General features: G+C 42.7%; 2 protein-coding genes across 2 annotated transcripts in view; one reads left to right on the top strand and one right to left on the bottom strand.

The window, feature by feature from the left end:
* LOC142895137 (pleckstrin homology-like domain family B member 1) overlaps positions 1–22,226 on the top strand; it is a 363,501-nt gene that overhangs the window by 163,213 nt on the left and 178,062 nt on the right. The gene's annotated exons all lie outside the window — the stretch shown is intronic.
* On the bottom strand, positions 80–12,244 carry LOC142895132 (uncharacterized). Its single transcript, XM_076035927.1, has 11 exons — positions 12,006–12,244; positions 10,064–10,176; positions 9,517–9,541; positions 8,795–8,838; positions 8,545–8,665; positions 7,257–7,551; positions 6,468–6,573; positions 6,146–6,292; positions 3,222–3,282; positions 2,613–2,776; positions 80–1,446 (listed from the first exon to the last, which is right to left on the bottom strand). The coding sequence occupies exons 1-11, from the start codon at positions 12,127–12,129 to the stop codon at positions 1,414–1,416; spliced, it is 1,233 nt and encodes a 410-aa protein (XP_075892042.1). The 5' UTR covers positions 12,130–12,244; the 3' UTR covers positions 80–1,413.

Raw genomic sequence — 22,226 nt, 5'->3', positions numbered from 1 at the left:
GTACATAGGAAATATGTCTTAATGCAGCAATGATGTGACACAGTAATTAAGCCTTCCAGTGAAGAAACAGACTACAGTAGAGAGCACGCTGTTTATTGATGTAAATGCGAATGCTGACGTTACAGTGCGAGTTCAATCCACCACCGATGGAAATACGTATGAAAAAAAAAAATAAAAGGTCCATACATGATATACAGAATGACCACCTGTAACACCTCAACATAAAGAGCTTAACATGTCATTTAAAAAGGATTTGTATGTCAAATGCATCTTAAAGTTCCCACATAAAGAGAAGCAAAATACATGGCAAAAACAAACATTTGAACTGTTCCCTTTGGTTAACAATACACCTAATAACTTCCGCAACATGAAAAGTCAAGTATGTAACGTACATATCTCTGATCTAAACACTCAACTTTTAAAATGCTCATCACGATACATTTGTGCTTATTATAAATGTGTATAACAGAGACACAGCTCATTAAAAAAAAAAAAAAAAGGCTATTTAATGCCCAAGATTAGCATCTTAGCAATACATGTAACATGATTCTCCCAAGACTCACATTAACAACCAATTAAAGCACATGCAGTATATTTTACAGCTGAATAAAATGATGCATACTTTACTATATTGCCACTGTAGGTACGAGGGAATACCTGGGTTTTGTTCATTGGGTTTGAGAGTTGTCAGTGTGCATGTCTAGTTTTGCTAACTGTATTTGTATTTTTCCTTCGCTTAACACTTAATGTACACACACACACTGTTTTTGAACAAATTAGACTAAAATAGGGAGAGGAGAAGATAAAAAAATTGACTAATGTGGTAAGAGGTAAAAAAAAACAACAAAAAAAAAAAACATGCACCACAAAAATGCTTACCCACACAACTATGGACAGAGAAAAATATTTTCAAACTTTAAGAAATTGCAGTATATAGTGTTAAAGTTAAGCTTATAAAATGGCTGCATATAATTTTAAACTCAACCATTATCTTAAACCCCCCACAGGACCTGGCAACCTTGGTAGAAATACCACGGTGGGGTTTATATGTAATACATGTATGTATGTATGTATGCATGCAAAACACTCTCAGACCTCCTGAAACCAAAAAGGTCTGACTGAGGACAACTTGTTACTAATATGTAACAAACAATGGAAGTTTCACAGAAACCATTTGATAGGCACCTAGAGATCTCCAGAGGTTAAAATAAAACAACACCTGTTTTTTTTTTTCTCCCTCTCACAAAATCTGAGATGCTTTACATAAAAAGGCCTGAGCGTAGTTGGAAAAACTGAATAGAAATGGTATGGCTTCTATTCCCTCCTCTAAAACTCAGGCCTAAACCAACTCGGAACATTACTGTCGGGTCCAAAAGAAAACAACGCCCTGTCGGGCGGGGTTGCTGGATGGTGTCAGCCAATCACAGGTTGCATACTCTGGCTCCCCTGAGGAAAATAAAGTGGGGGGGGGGAAATCGTGATCAGAAAACACCAAAACTACTGTAACTGATTCTACTCAGTTGTCTCTTGAGGCCTATCTAATACGGATGCAACACACAAATCTTAATGAATGTATTTAATTAACGTTAAGAATGCTAATCAGTACTAAAAATGTCTGTTTTGTGGCAGTCAGAGAGACTAAACGCAAACAAACCAACAAGTTAGCAGATGTCTGTTCAAGCAGTCACAAATCTTCATCCGTGCTCATCACCAAAGAGCAAAAATCACAAAGCCTGGCACTTAAAAAGCTCAGCAAAACCGCAACCATGTGGGTGCAAATGCAAATCTTTATATATATTATATATACACATGTACGTAGGTTTCTAAAGGCTTGGTAGAATTTGTTTGCTCCGTTCGTGACAGACGCTGAATCACCGTTTGTTCGCGGTGACTGACCTGCCAAAAATCTAAAGTGCAAACACACACAATTAAAGGAAGTGGGTTTTCTGCCTGTACGTTTTTTAAGCAGCAGAGCTGCTCAAAATACACAACTAAAGCTTAGGCAAAAACAAAGGATGAAGCGAGTTTGTTTTCCTTTGGCAGCCTGGGTTGAAATGATTCACAGGCAAAATAGACATCAGAGAGGCCTCCTTGTGTACGGACGACATGGACAAGGTCCGGGCTGCTACCAAGCTTTGCACTCAAAACAAAGCAACACGGTGATGCAGTGTCGCGCACGAGCCGTGGTTTTGAGGTCTTATGTCCATTTGGGAAGGTCATAGAAATTCAGTATTTGTGACCTCCTAATGGAAGATGGCAAAACCTAAAAAAAAAACACATTTAGAGGCCCCGTGTTATGCAGAGTTGAGTCTATATGTGTATCTCGATGGTCAAACCTGAAACCCTTTACTATCTTGCTATACATCTCTCTCAGGTTAGGGGAGACGCCCCCTTCAGGTACAACTGAGCATCGCACATTTGCTGTTTACTTGATTAATAGCAAGGCTGCTCTGCTGGTATCAATGTTGCCTGATCTTAAAATAGGTATAGCAGGGTGTCACTAAAAATGTTATGATACGTGTTGCATTTGTCCATAGACTTCCTGCTTTAATCACTTCTGTAAAATGTTGCTCGCTTATTCGGGTCTTGGTGTTGTTGCCCCAGTGACGTACCATGGTATGGAGGTAGCTCCCCATCTGCAGCAGGCACTCCAGGGTCTCCATCATCTGCTCCTGGCGGAGGCTCTGGAGTCGGGCCTGGTGCGGGAACTCGCAGTTCTCCAGCTCTCGAACGGCGGCTTTCAGCGCCACGGAGGCACACTGGAGGACGCTCATACCTGAGGAGGCCACAAGAGGAGTTCACCACGGCCACTCCCCAACGTTCAAACCCGACTGCGCGGAACTTGTTTTCTTTTCCCCTTCCTTGGAGTCGTCGAAGTCGGCAAACAAACAAACATCGCAGAGCCTGACAGACGGCTTAGTGCCGCGGCTCGGAGCCCACGGCTGTGTGCAAGGTACAGGCCGAGCGTACTTCCCTCCTTCGCCCCAGCTATCTGGTCTCTGCATGAGGGGAGGAGCATTAGGTGACCACAGCGGCGGGGCCGTCACCTCTGATCAGGTGCGTAATGCAAAAACACTGAAAGCTCTTGCCGTCATATTGTGACTTAAATTCCACAGTAACACAAGGCCCTTATTTTGCACATGTTACACTGCAAATATTGAAACAAGGTGCAGCTTATTAGTCAAACGTCTCAGAGGCTGAAAGGTTTGTAAGAACTTTACCGGAGTTATCGGTGGCTTCGACGTCCACATACACTCCGTCCATCATGGCATGCTTCAACACCTGAGAGCAGAAAAAAAAACAAAAGCAAATGAACACATGCATGCTTGTTTACAGCCATGAGCCAAGATCCTATGAGGACACGTCGGTGACTTCTTCTCCAATCATGAGCCACTTCTGCGCACGCACTCTTCAACTGGCTGGGACTTTGACAAGATAATAGGTAATAAGTTGTAAGCAGTGTTGTTGGGATTACTCCATGAAAGTAATCCAACTGCTGATTACTCCCTAAAAAGTAATCTAAGCACTTCTTTAAGTACTTTGTTTCACAAGTAATAAATCGCTAATCACTTTAGTTTAAAAAAAAAAAAAAAAAAGACAACCAAGCACAAGATTCTTTCATTTAGCGGAGATGAACTCAAAATAACGTTTGAATTTCCAGCTACAAACGCAGTGACTGTTTTTTCTTTTGCCGCCACCATGCTTATTTTGGTGCCTCACAATATAAAGCACGGCTGCATCATCAATCTGCGTGCGACATTGTTGTTTTTGGTTGTTTTTCAAAATTTCAGACTATAATAAATATTTCAGAAAAATAATGGAATCGTAATCCAATTACATTACATTACTCTGTTACTAAAAAAAAGTAGTTTAATTACAGTAGTGGATTACTTAGTAATAGATTACTTGCCAACACTGGTTATGAGTATGTATATCAGTCTTTGACAAGATAATCCCCTTTGCCCTTTAAGTTATTGACATTAGTTTTGGTCTGTCTGTCTGTCTGTCTGTCTGGTGCAGCCACACCCTTTGAAGGACAAAAACAGTTTTCTGCAAATATTTAATGATGATATTTGAGATTGAGTCACATTTTAAGGGTATCCTAAAACCTTTTCTTCCACTGACTGTACTGCAGCAGGTGTCTTAGATAAGATACGATTGCACAGTCGCACAGCAGTGAACTTTGCAGTGTACACAGCTGCCAATTAGTGCCGCTAAGAGGAAATGTGCCTATTATAATAACTAAATATCCCCTGGACATGTAACAAATACAAACAAGTATAGGATTTAGGACACTCACTATGTACACAATATACACTGCGATCAAAGATAAACTATTATTGAGCACAAAGCAGCATTTCTAAAGGGATTTTAAAATATATCTACTCATAGAGAAAATGTTGGACATTTATTTAGTTTATTTACTGGACATGACAGAAAGTGGGCCGGCATTTTTATTTTTGGGGGAATAACTTTGAGCGCTGGGAAATAAATTTGGGTCGCAACTTTGTGATCAGGAAAAAAGGTGTGGTTGTTGAGATTCCACCAGTTGAGAACCACTGGTATGAACGGTCCAACGTGCAGATTATCTGTCCCTCCCTTGAGGTGACTTCTGTTATTTTCCACGTCAGTGGCCTCAATGTGTCATTACATCTTTGGCTCCCACAAAGAAGTTAAAGGTGGCATTCAAAAAGGGACGAGGGCTGTACTTAGCGGCGCCTTTACAAGCTGTGACAACAGACAGTAAGTCCCAGGCCTGTTACCTATGGAATCTAATAAACACACCCCTTTTTCAGTGGGAAACATTTGCTGGGTGAACCCAAGGTGATGAGTGTACCGTGCTGTTAACACCGTGAAAGACGCTGCTTTCTGTCAGTTTTAGCACGTAAGTGGTTTTCCTCCTGGGGACACCTGATCTTAAAAGCTGCTCGTATTAAAAAAAACATTACATCATGAGTAAATGTGATGCGGAGAGAGTCTTCCCGTTGCAGCAGAAGCTACAAGGCTGGGGATTTTGCTTCGTCAAGACGCCAACACCAGTATGAAGTTTGGCGTGGGTCAATCGCATGGCATGAGAGAGAGAGAGAGCGAGAGAGAGAGAGAGAGGGAGAGAGAAAGAGGGGGAGAGAGAGAGAGAGAGAGAAAGAGAGAGAGAGAGAGAAATAAAGAGAGAGAGCGAGAGAGAAAGAGAGAGAGAAAGAGAGAGAGAGAGAGAAATAAAGAGAGAGAGCGAGAGAGAAAGAGAGAGAAAGAGAGAGAGCGAGAGAGATGGAGAGAGAGAGAGAGAGAGAGAAATAAAGAGAGAGAGCGAGAGAGAGAGAGAGAGAAAGAGAGAGAGCGAGAGAGAGAGAAAGAGAGAAAGAGAGAGAGAGAGATGGAGAGAGAGAGAGAAAGAGAGAAAGAGAGAGAGCGAGAGAGAGAGAGAGAAAGAGAGAGAGAGAGAAAGAGAGAGAGAGAAAGAGAGAGAGAGAGTAAGAGAGAGAGAGAGAGAAAGAGAGAGAGAGAGAAAGAGAGAGAGAGAGAAAGAGAGAGAGAGAAAGAGAGAGAGAGAGTAAGAGAGAGAGAGAGAGAAAGAGAGAGAGAGAGTAAGAGAGAGAGAGAGAGAAAGAGAGAAAGAGAGAGAGAGGGTGATTTATTGATTTGTATCACTGGACTACAAATATGTTTATGAATTATTATGTTTTCCAATTTTATAGTGGGTGGATCATTTTGACTTGGTCAGTGTATAAGTGGCTCGCATGCTGATATGTGGGTGCACCACTGACATAGACCATAGAACACTGAGTTCCGTTTAGCTTTGTTTCTTCATGTTGCATTGCTGAAACTTGTTTAGAACTTTTGCTCAAAAGGGATGTGCACAAACTGCAGCGCTGCGATTGATCTAAAGGTGGACATTACTGCATTTTACTCAACTTTAACCATAACCATGGAAGCTTTTTTAGAAAATGTCCTGGTTCCAACTTGTGCGCCACACAGACTCAGGGGTCAGTGTGTCGTGCGTTCAGAGATGCTAGGCTTCACACCTTGGGCGTAAGCAGGGCATATTTGACTTCCTGTTGTTTTACTGTTTATCTCCTACCAGTCTGCCTGGCCTGCTCTCCTGCCCCCCCCCCCAGACGTTTGCCAGCTGAGGCAACGCTCTCACCTCCAGGACTCGGATGTAACCTCTTTCTGCGCTGAGGTGCAGGCAGGATTTCCCCGCGTTGTTCACCGCGTTGACGCTGGCTCCGAAACGGATCAGATCTGCGACCATCAGGTGGTGGTTGTGTTTGGCGGCATGCAGGAGGGCCGTCTGCAGACGTCGGGATAATGAAGACATGAGCACTCCGGTGGAGGAGTCGCACAAAGACGCGCAGCACCTCACGTAAAAAAACATCACTCTGACAATTTACATTAATATCATTTTAGCTAAAGTGGATGTTTGTTTATGAGTACGTCCTCATTGGAAGTGTGTGTGTGCATTGTACCATTCCGTCAGAGTCTTTGAGGTCCAGGCTGTCAAGGGCGGCCATCCGACTGGCAAGGCAGTAGCCCAACGCTCTCTTTCCCACACCCGCCACTTGGTGGAGAGCCCTGAGGGGAGAAGCACAGTCATGTCAGGTTCGGGCAGCTTTACATTTAAGGTTTTAACAGGCACACGGAGCCAGTTTGGAATGGCTGTGCAGAAACAGGACTCGGCTTGCCCTCTACGTTGGATTTTTCTGCGGGTTGTTTCATAGCAGGTTTTCTCCTTACGACTCAGTAAACTACCAGGGTGTTTTCACCGCCATTTCTTGCATTATTCTTTTCATTGTCCTGTAAATTACAATTTAGGCTACCATTTCAGCAGGTAGGTTAGCACTGGATGGTGTCCCGAGTCATGTTTATGGCATGATTGTTCGGGTTAGAGGGGGAGAGGGGATTTAGCTCTGGAGGCACGAAGGCAGAGGAGGAGATTCACATGCTTAGCTATTAAACAGAGAGCAGAAGAGCAACACACACACACACAAGGTTGAGTGATGTCACGTTTCTACTTCAGGTGTCATGACGTCACCAAAAATATACTGTTGCTCAAATCTAATGAACAGAATAAAAGCAAAATTAAGCAAATGCACGCACGGACCCAAAACTGCTGCAACTCTTCTGCGATTGATCAAACACGACTGCTGAATCCCAAGTTCGCTACTTTACAAATAGCAGTGGATCTGCTGAACTTCTCAGAGGTAGAAATCCTGACTAACACACCCACGCAGAGGGTACGTTCGCGGCCCACTCACGTCTTGCCGTGTTTGTCGGGGTTGAGCAGAACAGCGTCTGAGATCTCACTCAGGTGGCTCTCCTCTCTCTGCACTTGTGCCCAGAAGAAGGAGGAATCGCTCAGGTTCCAGCTAGGACTACTGGGGTCAAACCACACATCTCCATCGCCATGGTTCCAGTCGGTGGGGAGGGGGAGAGCGTGCTGCACGAAGTCAGGAGGGGAGGGGACCTGATGGTAGTTTCCTGTGCCTGGAGAGAACGTCCCGATGGTCTCGGGGCTCGGGATCATCTCGTCGAAATCGTCACTGGTGTACCCTGCAAAATGAAAACAATTAAAGCAGGCAAAAGAAGAAGTGACAGCTGTCAGAAACTTTTTTGGGGGGGGATTTGGATTTTTATGTTGGTTAAAGCTTAACATACTGCCCATAAATATGGTAATAAAAGAGTGTACTCACAGTACAATTTAATACAATACAATATATGTTTATTATAATATATATGTTACGATTTGGTTTTCCTACTTTTAGAATGGTTTTTATATATATGAGCAGTGTTGTTGGGATTATTCCATAAAAAATAATTCAACTACTGATTACTCCTTTAAAAAAGTAATCTAATTACTTCTTTAATTACTTTGTTTCACAAGTAATCAATGACTAATTAGTTTAAAAAAAAGATGAAGTAACAGTTGAGAACGTCTTGCTTCCTGCACATAACACAGCGAACCACAATAATCTTTCATTTAGAAGAGATGAACTCAAAATAATGTCTGTATTCCCAGCTATTAAACGCAATTACTGTTTTTTCTTTTGCCGCCGCCATGCTTGTTCTGGTGCGTCGTCCCATATCAATGACGTTGCATGCACGGCTGCATCATCAATCTGCGACATCGTTGTTGTCACAGTTGTTTTTCAAAATTTCAGACATTTTGTGGACAATAAGACATTTTTAGCTTGCAAAATATTTCAGAAAAGTAATGGAATCGTTACTTGATAAAATAATTATGATATAATTACCATTTTTGCCAGAGTAATCCCGTTACATCACTCCGTTACTAAAAAAAAGCAGTTTAATTACAGTAGCGAATTACCTAGTAATAGATTACTCGCCAAGACTGTATATGAGAATATACATAGAGCAAGAGTCTTGCACCCAGTCAGCTGCCTTCTTGAGGCACCGTTTTTTTAAGGAAGTCCGGTATTTCAGGAAGTCCACCTGACAGCGGCCTAAATACGAAACGCGCTGTCAGGTGGGCTTCCTTAAAAATGTTACATACTGGATCTGTAAGACAAGACAGAGTGGGTTTACCAGTTGAGGAACTCTTGGGCGAGACAGGAGGGTGGGCCAAGCAGTTGCCAGTCTTGAGGTCTTCCTCCAACACCTCAATGATGATTGCCAGCTCCTCCAAGCTTTTAGCTGCACCTTTTCTCTAAAAAGCGAGGTGCAGTAGTGCGGATGAGAACAGCAGTAAAATCATCCTGTGATTTACAGCCTTCCTTGACAGTAGATGCTATGGAACTTTGAAGGCAGCCCTGGGGTCTGTGTTTTCAACACTCACCTTGGTACGGTGGCGCGCTGAGTGGGTTTTGACTCGCTTCTTGTCTGGTATTCAAAAAAAAAAAAGATTTTTATTAAATCGGGGATAGCAGTAACACTTAGCACTTACATTCGGTATCGCTGTGGACTGGTGCATTGTAGGATTTTCTTTCATCCTTGCGGTTCATAAGAATCATTGCATCTTAATTCGGTGAAGTTATGCCAAGTCTCATTCTCCTCTCTTCCAAATCTCATTCCCCAGTTGCTTGAGATCAAAAGAGCTAAAGCCGACCGGCTTCTAAAATAATAGTTCAAATGAAAATTCAATGTCCTTTAAAGTTTGATAGTGAATCTTTGCTGTTGGAGCACTGGCGAACACAATTGGTATGTCGAAAGCAGGCCTTCTCATGATTCCTTAACCTGTCAAAGTGGAATCAAATACTTTCAGGAAGCCAGATATAAATTCTGTATCCTCAATTACACAGACCATGACTTGGAGAATGAGATCAGGCAAATTCAGATAATGAAAACTTCCAATGTTGTTTGTCTGTGTTCTAATAGCCGATGCATCTTTCCACTAAGTAACTGACCTGTTGAAAGGATTTATATCAGATAGGGAATACACTATCAAAAAGGAGGAGCAAAAATCTACATGACAACAGTTGGTATTCTTGTAATGATAAATAATAATAACAAATAATAATACCGGTAATAATAAAATAATAATAATGAAATTCTACTGACCTTTAACTACTTCGCCGCAGACCTCCTGCATTCACAAGTGGTTGAATTAGAAAAGAAAAGAGAAAATAATTTGTATTAGAATGTGTGTGCTTCAAAGTGTTCAACCAGCAGGGATATTGTGACACAGTTTAACTGATAAGGACACTTAAAATGTATGGAGGTTGCGGGTAAAGTTGTACTCGTATCAGACAAGCTATGTATAAAGTGGCCCATCTGAATAACCAAGAAAATGGAAACTAATTCTGTGACCAAGATGGGTTAAAAAAAGAAGTTCTCAGCGGTCTACAGAGGTAGACAGAGTTCAGGTGCTTGCTTGTCTTAGACATTTCACTGAAAGCTACGAGGATGTTGCTAGAGAGATTTTTTTGTTAATTAAGGCATTACATGACAATACATGCAACACAATCAATGAAACGTTGAAGCGGTAAATGACACAATCTGCATGGCTCATCTGCTGTCTGGTGATTATTTAAGATGAACTTTGGAATGCAAGATGCTTAAACTGATGCAATACTTATGACTGACACTTTAAGGATCGAGCAATTACCTTAGGAATCCATCCCTGGCCTTTGCGAATATTTTTTAGAAGATCCCTTACTGGCATTTTGACACGGACTCCCAGATAGACCTTGTCGTCATCGTAAACTGAACACTTTGCACCTGGTGAACAGAAAATTGGGTCATGAACTTTATTCAGATATTAGCACCTGGCCATCAATACAACTTGAAGATGATATTTAACAATCGTTGTGTTTAAGAAGGAAAAAAATAATACAACAGTATGTATGATGTGAATAAAAGGCAGCAGAAAATGCTTAAAAATGACAAAATAGCAGGTTTTTTTTTTCTCATTTTCAAAGCAGGCAGCTTTAGAGGTCTAGTTTAGTTCTTCTTCTGAGATTTACAATGGATTGGCATTGCATACCTACTGGGCAAAGAGTCAATAGAAAATGCTGAGTGACAGAGATGCCCATTAAAATCAAACTTGGAGGTCTTTGAATAGAGTTCACAGCAGTCACTTCCTGCTTCCATCACTAGAAGAACACTGATTACTCCCACAAAGCCACAGCTGTCAGTCTTGAGCTGAGTTGAAGCTGAAGTTGAGCTGCCTTGCAATGTTAGTGTGCCACCACATTGCAAGGAGAACATCTACAGCTTTGTATTGCAACAAAAAGGTTCATTCATGGCAACCATTTTTATATGTCTTAAAGGTTTTCCTTGTATACAGGGATGTTTTCCTTGCGTGTATATATGGAAGTAGAAAAGCACGAACATAGACTCACACGAATGTTAATGTAGGTACAGTTGCTTTCTACAATAATACAGAACCTTCGATAACTCCAACTGCACACACAAGAACACAGTTTTCTCTGTAAACCTTAGAGATGGTCGTGCCATTGTGAAAATCCCATTAGATCAGCAGCTTGTGAAATACTCAGACGAGCCCATCTTGCACCAACAACCATGTCACCTCTGATGCTCACTAACTTCAGAAAGTCATCTCATGTCCTTTAATGCATTGGCTAACTGTAATGCCATTGGCTGATCAGCCATTTGTGTTAACAATCAATTGAATATTGTACCCAATGTAGTGGCTACTAGTGTTTATTGACCATTGACCAACCAGCGTTGACCAACCAGGCAATGAAATTTGCCATTGAAAAACAAGAGTCGGTCATTGAGTGACCCAAATGAACAGCTTAATAAGAACAAATGCTGTCAATTAACCAGTCAGGAGACCACAATATGTGAAAGTGTTAAAAGCAACACTACATTACATTAAAACACTAAAGCTAACTAGTTCAGGCTAACCTGAGAGCTCCACAGGGTATGGAAGAGCAGGTTTTTACTTGCCACAAAAAAAGACTGTAATAAATACACCAGAGCTTAGTGGAAATTTAACTGCATAACTTTTTGAACTTCTTTACAGTAAATAATATTAAATATAGAAAAAAAATCAACAACAACTAAAACTAGCTCCACTTCAAGAGGACAAGCTAACAAACAACACTGTTAATTCAGTGGCTGACAGCTTAATAACGAGAATACTGTGGTTCACTTAGAAACATTCCAGGCATGAGGAAGCATGAGAACTTGACCTTTAAAAAACAAAAAACAAAAAAACTGCACTCTTTGAAACGAAATGTGTTTGTTGCTTTCCCATCAGCTATTAAGTTGGGCATGTCCTGGTTTCAATTCTATATCCATAAAGAGGATGCACACTAAAGAAGAAGAAGAAGAAGAAGAAGAAGAAGAAGAAGAAGAAGAAGAAGAAGAAGAAATCTTTGACTAACATTCAAGTATCTCATCGCAGGGCCAAGTGTCCTATACTATCAATGTAGTTTCCCAGTCATTGTACAGTCCCAAACAGAGGTTCCAAAGACAGTCAACGTGAAGTAAAGTAATGTAAAGTCCGAATCTAACGTCAGACACGAGTCTTTTCCACCGACCAGACGACTCGGCCCAAGAGCACTCCTTGTCTACCATACCTTTCTTGGGAAACACAGGTGTGTGTGTCTCTGCACCGGGAGTCTCGGGTGGTAGACGGAGCTCAGCCCCGGTGTCGGCATCTCCTCTCACTCTCGCCTCTTTACGTTTGCACCGTGCCCTCATTATTTCCACCCCACAACTGCCCGACAACACAGACACTGCGCTAAACCGCGACACCGTGTACGATTAAACTTTGAAAGGAAAGCGTCAGTGCGACTGGTTGGGCTGCACCCTCCTACTGGGAGGTTGTTTGTCCGGATTCGGCGTCTCTACCGGTGACTAATCTCAACACGGAGTCTGACGAGGGCGAACACACCCCCTCCGTAGAGGACGTACGCAGACGCACGTTCAGCGAACGTCAGGTGCGGAAGGCTGCTTTCCGCAGTGTCAAGTCTGTAGAGACATCTATAAGGTCCGTTCGACACCTTAAAAAAACAAACAAAAAACCACAACAACAAAAAACAACAACAAACAAACATGTTTATATCTTTTGGGGAAAGGAAAACAGATCGATTCTACTTAAGTGAATCAATCATCTTTTTTTCTATTTTATTTATTTATTATGCCTTTAAAACAATGGGCCATTATATTAATGCAGCTACTTATTATTTATAAACCCCTATAAGACAGACAAACAGACAGACACCCACAGACACTCACGGCGGCTACATACACTTCATACACAAATGGACTGTGATGCATGAAATAATGGACATTTTTGATAGTTTGTTTGGATGTTGCATATGTTCTTCTTAATATAAGTGCACCTAATAGTTGACAGCTGACGTTTTCATATTTACAAAGAGGGCTGATCTAAGTGCTGAAAAATATTTGAAAACCAAACCCCTAAAGCACACATCTGGTAAGACCTGTTGGGACGTGTTTACAGAAGTAACTCATTTTGTCCGCTCTGCATGTGTCTTCACTGGAATTTGGCATCGGTAGAATGAAATAAGATTTTGTAAGCCATTGTAGAAACAAAGATTATCCAAGGAAACTTCCGTTTGTCTGTAGTTCTACAAAACTCTTAAAATTGTCTTGCCCCAAAATGTCCTCTCTTACTTTTTTGCCAACTTGCTAACAGGTAATGCCAGTGGTATGGTATAGTGCAGGGCATACAGATACGTATACCCACTTATTTTTCAGTTTGCGTGAAGCTGAATGGGTTGCTTAAAAAGGGCATGATTTATACCCACGTCACCAGGGACCACTACACCACTGGGTGCTGCATGTTCAAAGTAAAGTGTTTTGGGTTTTCTCAAAGCATTTTCCACATCCATGTGAGAAAAAAAAAATGTAGACGATGTCAGGGACTTACTCACATCCATGAGCCTAAATAAGATGACCAACAATGACAGGCAGTGTGCAACTGACCTTTATGAATGGAACACAACGTAGTGGAGAAGTCCACAGTCAGATGTGTTTGTGCAAACACAGATGTCATCAGTGAATATCACTGATGAATATATCCTCAAAGCCACTGAGCCTGATAGTAATGCCTTTAGTTTAGCAGGTATTTTGTCAACAGAACTCCTCGAAGAAGCGTTCGATAAGGAGAATACAATTATATGAGATTATTGTGAATCATTTTAGAGAGACACATTCCCAATACAGGTGCCTGGTTTATGTCAACAACCACGAACCTCTTTGCATTTGTCCCGGATTTGACTTGTTGAGATTGTTTATGAAATGAAGATCTTGTTGGAGAACACTGGACAATCAGTCACCTATGAGAAAAAAAAATTTCTAAAATATGTGTTACTCATATTATGTTGACAAAATGCAGTTATTTTTCAAAAATAGGAATAATTGTTTAACTATCAGGAAAAACAATATAATCAAACTTGATATGTTTCGGAATGGGTTTTATACCTTGGATTTACAAAGACTGCACCTTTGCAAGTTATGAAACCTAAATGAAGATGCCTTGAGGTAAAGCAGAGGGACCTAAATAGCTGCGTGAGAGCAGGTACTCTAGTTGTCAAGATATTTCACTCAGTCATCTCAATCAACGTAATGTGTTTGGAATTCATTCAAAAGGTCTTGGATGTTTGTAGGTTGGAATGATTTTACAACTGGCATAGTGTTACGTTTGTGTGTGTGTGTGTGTGTGTGTGTGTGTGTGTGTGTGTGTGTGTGTGTGTGTGTGTGCGCGCGTGCATGATTGTGTAAATAGCTTTCTCCAGCGTAGTTGGCCCTGTTATTTGAGAAGCATGTTGAGAAAATAACATTTAAGTGACTGAATTTTTAAGTGTCTCAATGATAAACAACAGTGCTGCGGAGTCTATAAACTTTGTGGGAACAGCCAAGGCGTTCTCTCCACAACATGTTGCATATGCTGGCTGTCCCTCTGATGTACTCATCCCTGATCATATCCAACCTTGTCACTCCCAAACAGTAGCAGAAAATTTGAACCTTCAAACTCTGCAGCCTGTCTTTTTCTCAGAACCACTGTCACTGTCCCCTCGTGCTGTCTACGCCTCCTTTCATTCTATCTCACTCTTTTATCACACATCACACCCAATACTTTTCTCCACCTGTTCCGACCTGCTGGCACGCATTCTTGACCTCTCTTCCACAGACTCCATTTTTCTGTACGGTAGATGCCAAATACTCAAACTCCTTCCCCTTCTCTATCCCGATTTCTACTTCCAACCATTTAAATTTTGATCTTACTAGAACTCTATGGTTTCCTCTCCTACTATTTGTTTGCTCTTATTTTCCTCACTCATCTACTTTTCATCTTCCCATCACACTGCTGGCACATAATATATTACCGTGTCCTTCCTTCGCCACCCCAACAGGCTGCACATCCTCCTCAGCTGTATCTCTCTGGCTCGCCAACCTGTTTAACCTGTTGTACTGAGGGAGAACTCAGCTCAAGAGGCCTATTAGCGTAAGATACTTTGTGACAGAACTGGCAGCAGAGGCTCAACAATGATCGGAGAATGCCAAAGTCTATCCGGTTGATGTAGTATGCAGAGGTTTTATAGCTTCTTCCACCATCAGACTGCGAAAAGATCTTGGAATACATGGACAGGGTCTGCGGCAGATAATTAAATCAATCTCTGAAGCGGCCGAAAAAAGTAGTGAGTTGATATGGATCAAGTGAAAAGATCCTTGCTGGGCTCACAGAATGCAAAAATGACCCGATCACTAATCCCCCCCTCCCCAAGCCATCCCCCATTTAAGGAACCTTGAATGCCATCTAATTATAATTACTGGGCTTGGGACACAAGCTCAGGCATGATCGCCCTATAGCTGGCTACCTTTGTTAAGGGTCCCTTTAGTGTGTTGCAAAGGTACACTACTGATGATGTGTCCCAAATTTATGTCCATCCCATGATAGAGATAAAGCCCCCATGCTACATCCAGCATCAAGGCAAATCTTGTGTAAATACCATCTACTGGCACAGCGGACAGTATAAGACCATGTCCAGTCTGTCATGATTCAAATAGATCTCTCCTCTTACCGTTCCACGAGTGTGCAAGTCATTGCACGTCCTTTGTTTGACCTGTGCCACATCTTACTTCACTTTACGCTGCATCTCCCTCCTGTCTCCTCTCTTCAGTTCTCCCTTCAGTGCTCCCACTTGTCAACTAATCATTTCCTCTGTCCTGCACTTCCTCATTCCACCACTGAGTCTACTTATCTGCTTTCCTCACAAATGACACACCAAGTATCCCTACCTCCATTGCCTGATCCCATTCGCTGTCGTATGCCCAGTCATCCGGAAGCACACGCCGATGTCTGTCCAGAGCCTGTCTCAACTCCTCCCTGAAAACCACACAATAATCTTCACATTTGAGATTCTCCCTCACTCATCCATTGCTCTGCCTTTTACAGGCTCAAGTCACACTGATCGTCACATCTGGAAGTGGGTGTGAAATTTGTCCTCCGCATTTGACCCGTCCCCTGAGGCTCCCCTTCATCTTCCTCACCACCATAGACATCACCATCCTATGCTGCCAGGCCAAACTCTCCCGTCTCACTGCTTTGCAGTCAGCGATCTCCTTCAGCTGATACTGTCTGCGCAAGAGACCAGGTGTGTTCCAAACTCTATGCTTTTGCATCTTCTGGAAGAAAGCATTCACCACAACCATTCCAATGCCATCTGTTTCGCAAAGTCTACCAAATGGATCAATTACGTCCTCATCTCCTTTGTTGACTGTGCCAATGACCATTCACACTGCTGGGGATGCCCTGCATCACTTCATCTCAACTTGTTTACTCTTCCAGAACTTCTCCTTCTCTTCTAGCTCGCACACCTGAACAACCACCAACAACACTCAGCATCACACCTTCAATTTCTAGCTCCAGACTCTAGCGCAGATGGAACATTTCTGAAATACTACTCAATTTCTCTTCCTCTCCACGCAATGAAAAAGCTTGAACTAACTTAGTTTCTAGCCCTGCTACTTTGCCATGTGGTCACCTGCCATTATATCAACCAACTGTCTAGCTTTTCCAGCCATCATCCCGACAGTCAAGGACCCTACTCTTACTCCTCAACTCTTGATTCTCTTTGTTCAGCCAGCAGTTGCCTGATTTCCACCTGCACCCTGTAGGTTAACAGCTGACAACAGCGGGCTCCACTAATCCGGTGTGGAAGCCATAGAATTGATTTACATATTTTATTTGCCGTAGCTTTCGCATCGGAAGACTGCGCGACCAGGCTTAGGACCAAAACAAGTAGGGCACAAGAAAATGTGCGTGTGAGCGACCTATTGTTCTTTTTAAAAATTGCAAGTGGATAATCTTGTTCTGTTTGTGTGTGTGTGACTAATACTGCCAGACAACAGAAATGGCAAGGATTGAAAGGGCGTTGTAGTAATTTTAATTATCGCATAACAGTGGATAATTACATAGATGAAAGCGCAGTTGGTGCAAACCGTTTGCAATGGAATTTACAGAATAGTGAGCCCAGAATGTGGTGGCTGCATTCTAAAAAAACATTTCCCATGAAACTCAGTTAATGAAAAATAGTCACGAGAGATTAGCGTTCAGTGTTTGAGGAAAAGAAAAGAGAACGAATATGTGGTGACTGTTAATGTTTCCTGTCTGTTAATGATCTTTTTTTTTTTTTTTTCACATTTAGAATCCACTTTTCTTAATCCTTTTAGTAACAACCGACACTTGGTGGCATTTGTTTACTGTTTTATTTATTTTATTTAAAAAGAGACAACATCTTCTTGACAGAATTTCAATTTAAAAGCAGTGTGAAAGCAGGTCACCTTTAGAGAAGCTGTCTATCCATTGATTCATCCTTTACACACTTAGGTCATCATAAAGCAGATTAAATGTGATTGGATGTGGCTCAATGGTACAATACAAACAGTCTTGTTGAGTGAATTGTGTGAGCTGAGCAAAGGCAGCCGCAGAGAGATGAAAGTGATTAAAATTAAACATGAATGAGAAGTGGAAGCTTCAAGCAACTACAATTCACTCTATAAGACCGAATTTAATTCACTCCATCCGTCATCAAACTGCTCCCTGGCAAGACTGGTCACGTGAGATATACCAAACACCATGAAATGATGTCTCCTCAGGCTGCTTTCAGCAACCTTTCATCCCGCCTTGCATCATCCATTGATCACAATCCAAGGGTTGAGATGTTCGGCGGCAGAGTTTCAGTTCATTCCTTTGGCTCCATCTAGCGGACTTATAATCGTACGAAAAGAATATTTGTCGAGATGCAGTGCTACATTTCGGCCGCTAGATGGAAGTAATGTAAAGGCAGAAAACAACAAGAGCTCTTAACTTGAGACATCATTCCTTGGTGAACTCTAAATCCTTTTCTCCTTTCATTACTGGTTTATTTTCTTGCAGTCTTTCTTCAATACATAAACAAGTTCTGACTAATATTAGTCAAACAAATGTGACAATATTTGTTCTTGGCAAAAACAACAGCAGCAACAAAAAACACACATTGTGAGAATTAATCTAAACTCTAGACTTCATTTGTGTGTGGTTTTTGTATGTTAGGGAAATATTAACGTAATAATATAAGGGATATTTTAATATAAAGGGATCTGATTGTATTATTGTGCATGTGCTACTGAGTCATGCACTTTAGATAGATAGATAGATAGATAGATATAGACTTTATTGATCCCTTTGGGATGACTCCTTCAGGGAAATTAACAAAAGTACTTTACAAAGAAACTGTGCAAGTCCTCTCTCGTGCACAGGAGCAGGCGGATCTGATTAAACGAGTTTCAGTGTAGCTGCCGAGCGCATACTTTCACCATCTGCATTGTCTGCATGCGATCGAGTCCAGCCATCTCCACAGCTACGAGTGATTCACAAAATGGGACCTTCCCTTCATTTGCTTCAAAGGTGTTGGCAATGCTGGCAAAGTTAGGCAATTCCTAATCCCTAAATACCAAACACACGCTCTAGCGCTTGAGATGATAAGAGAAATGTAAATCAGTGGACTGCGTGCCCAAACCTTTCATGCCCACCCACCATCGAGCTGATTCACTTCTTAGTAATCCCTGGATTATTTTGGCACGACCAGTTCAAACCAGACAGGGGCAAATTTGGATGATCTCATTCTGCCTCTGTGATTGACCCTGTCTGACCCTCCAAGTCATATACTTTATCACAGCTGCAGTGTTGTGAATTGTACGCTATAAAAAATGCAAATGCTCCAAATGTCCTCAATGAAGTTGATGGTAAAAGGTTTCTGGCCAGACTGGCTAGTCATGTCTGATAGAAGCCGATGTTTAACCAAGATAAACTGTAAAAGCACCTGGCACCCAAGTCTCTTCTTCAGTGGATAAAAGGGGAACTCCCAGAACTTCCCAAACTGCCTGGATGGTGTTTTATGATTTCTTGGATTGTGTTGATTCGGACAGTTGACCAGTGTTCATTTAAATTCAGTCATTGTGAGTGTATTTGTCTCACTCAAATTTGGACAAACCCACAAATTCCAGCAACGTGAAGGAAACGGAGAAATTGGAATTTGTCAGTTGCATTAACACATTGAAACCGCATTCATTGGACAAGCGTTGTGCTGCCACCTGTAACATACACCAGTCTGGGAATCAGGGACACTGCAGTGAAACGGCTACGTTGAGGATACTGGAGTCAGATGAACCTGTGCCAGGCAAACATGGGTTTCCCTGTTTGCTGTGAAGCTCAGGTTGATTTTACTCTGCGCCGTCGCTTCCCAGTTTCCCCGTCTCCCTTCCCTTTCGTCGCGTTGTTCCGCGCTTGAACTTACGAACTTGAAACCTTAGACCGAGGGCGTGACGATAGAGGGCTGGCGGCTGCGCAGTCTTTGGTGCCTGCTCACTGTTGAGCCACGTATTCAGCGCAAGCAGCTGTGTAAGCATTTTACAACCCGCTCTATTTGTTCCAGGCTCTCTGGGCTCAAACCTGGATCCTCAGGTGCGCAGGTGAAGGGCCAGTCAGAGTGTCCTTGCACATTACGCGGCCGCAAGCGAGCCGGCACGCGCGCGCGCGCGCACACACACACACACACACACACACACACACACACACACACACACACACACACGCGCACACACGCACCAAGGTAGAGAGAGAGTGAGTGAAAGTTGAAATTGAAGCCACACTACCCTGCAGCGCATTTATTTGCCTTGCAGGTCGAGGCGTGTTGCAGGCCCTTTAAGGTTTGGCATGTGCACACAGGTCAAAACACAGCACGAGCACAGCGCAGGAGCCTCGCTCTCTCACACACTCACCGCTCCTCTGGCCCACTCACTTCACTCTCTGCCATTATCACCGTTATCTGATATCAAAATTCTTTTATGTGGATTGCTGGAATTTCCATCAAACACGCAGAGACATTTAGCGCTGCGTTGGACGACAGCGCAGCCACTGTCGACACGTTTACGGCCCGTTACCCACATTCGTCTCATGGAGTTGCACAAGGTCAGCGGTGAAAAGAATTTCAAAATAATACGAAGCCATCCAAAGGTTTTTCTTTTTTCTACAGCAACTTTCGGGTGAAAGTTGACCCAATGACGATGAATGAACAAAGAGTTTCGTGCAAATTTGGAGTGCACGAAACAGACTTGACTTTAGCTTCAAACGGCGTTGAGTTACTTTGCTGATCTTTTCAGACTATTTCTGGGTTCTGTAAATGTAAATTGATTCACGGAAAGGAGAAAAAGTCAAGTCGGTTCAGGACTTTTTATTTCATTTTACAACCACTGTACGCTTGCTGGACTCATTTTTTGGAGAAAACCCCCTGAACACAATGTCACATTTGAGGCATCAAATGCTGCAAAAAGTACCTAAAAATGACAGAAATAATGAGAGAAATGTGTCACATGTTAAAAAAAAAAAAAATCATCCTGATATAAACAATTTCCGTATATCTACACTGGGGCGCAGTATGCCGATACAATAACACATAATCTACCTGCGCTTTGGTGTGCGGTAAGTGCAAGTACATCCATCAGGCAGGGAGTCTGTCACAGAATGCAGCTACTTGGCTTTAAGAGTGATGACATGAAGGTTAACTGTTGGGGACCCAAGAGCCGTCTGCGTACTGAAGTGCCCTCGAGCCAACAGGCCTCGGGCAGCATCTCATCATCTGATGCATTTATAACGATGTTATCTGACCAGGGCTCATTACGCTCATTTCTTTTCTCTCAATTTTCAAGAATACACGTTGATGAATGCGTCATTAAATCATTTGCGTGACTCAAGTGGATCTCAGGCCGGGGTTGGCCTGTTGTGACACATCTCACCAGAAAAAGTCCGTCCGTCACGAATTTAGAAAGTTGGGTCGCCGGGCCGGGCCGTCTCAGGACCCCGGGTGTCTCGCAGGTACTTGAAGTTGACAGTAAGCCCTGATTAGCATCAGCTCTTTTTGTCTCAGTCAGCGGGTGACAGCCAGCCTTGAGGTGTAGGGCAGACACCAAGATAGGAATCAGGAGCGAAACCCGGCCTGCAGGCGAAACTGACGAATGGGACTCACGGCGAGGAGCGACTGTTGCCTCCACGGGGCAAGATTGTCTCGCCCTCCAAAACACTCTCCCTCCCTCCTGCTCTTCCCTCCGACAGCCCCGGTTGTCTGCTGCCAACGTCTGGCTCGTGGGAAGCGGCAAAGTTTCTGCCAATTTCAAATTTTAACAATAAAAAAAGAGGTTCTAACCTTTTTTCTTACCTCATTGCGTCAGCATCTGATCGCACTTTGCATCACTCGCTGCACACATTCAAAACCATGCACCCAAGTCTGTTTATATGGCACGTGCTGGACACTTCATAACCACTTTGAAGCCCAGTGTGAATGTGTGTACAGTAAAGGTAGGCCACCATGTTCTTATAGCAATAATAATAATAATGATGATAAAAAAATATATATTTACTGTTTTGTTTTCTTGTACTACACAAACGAGATACGTCAATTTAAGTCACGCCAGCTAAAGTCTAATGGGTTAAAGTGTCACTAGCCGTAAGAGAAGAGCAACAAGTAAAGACAGAAGAGACTCTTCACAGGCACTGAAACAAGCTTGTGGCTTTTAGTGCGTTGCTGGTCAGCGAACCTTGACACACACACAGGTGTTTCGCCTCTGCGTCAGTCCAGGCAGCACCAACGCTCTCAGACTGATGAGTGGGCTGCTTTTACAACATGAGTATAAATACACATGGGCAGCAGATTTTTGGAACTTATACTAAGTGAATTGACTTTGCTTACGAAGAGGAAATGTATGATAGAACATCCAACACCAAGAGACAGTGAATGAATAGATGCCAGGGACTCCCTGACTGAGAACTAATGAAGCTCTTGCTGGAGAAACCTGGACATTCTCCCACTGGTCCAGTATCTGGGTGCCTGGAGTTGGGTCGGACTGAACTGTCTGATGGCTGAACGGCGGTCAGGCAATGACAGGATAAAGAGGTCCTGATGTTTTCGCAGAAACAGAAAAGTTAAGTCAAAGCCCTGAGTGCCGGACTTCAAACTGGTGCTATTAGAGGGTGTTTGGCCTGGGGGTGTCCGGAGGCCTGTTGTTACAGTCGCGCCTTACTGACACCCTCGAGTTCCATCCCTCTGATCGTCAACAGCCGTCCTGAGGTGGCTTCAAGATCAGAGAACGCTGATCACTCCTCCCTCGCTGTCCTGTCAGCCGCCGTCGTCTCGACACTCTGGCGCCGAGGCTTTTTTTCTTCTTCTTCTCCTGTGCAGCCTGCCACAATGGCGGCGCCCTCTTGTCGGCAACAGAATAAAACCGGCAAAGTT

The sequence above is a fragment of the Nelusetta ayraudi genome, unplaced genomic scaffold (assembly GCF_046127955.1).
Source record: "Nelusetta ayraudi isolate G7.1 ecotype Tasmania unplaced genomic scaffold, CSIRO-AGI_Nayr_v1 ptg000048l, whole genome shotgun sequence".
NCBI lineage: Eukaryota > Metazoa > Chordata > Actinopteri > Tetraodontiformes > Monacanthidae > Nelusetta > Nelusetta ayraudi.
The sequence above is the reverse complement of the archived record's forward strand: the minus strand, read 5'-3'. Positions and strand labels throughout refer to the sequence as shown.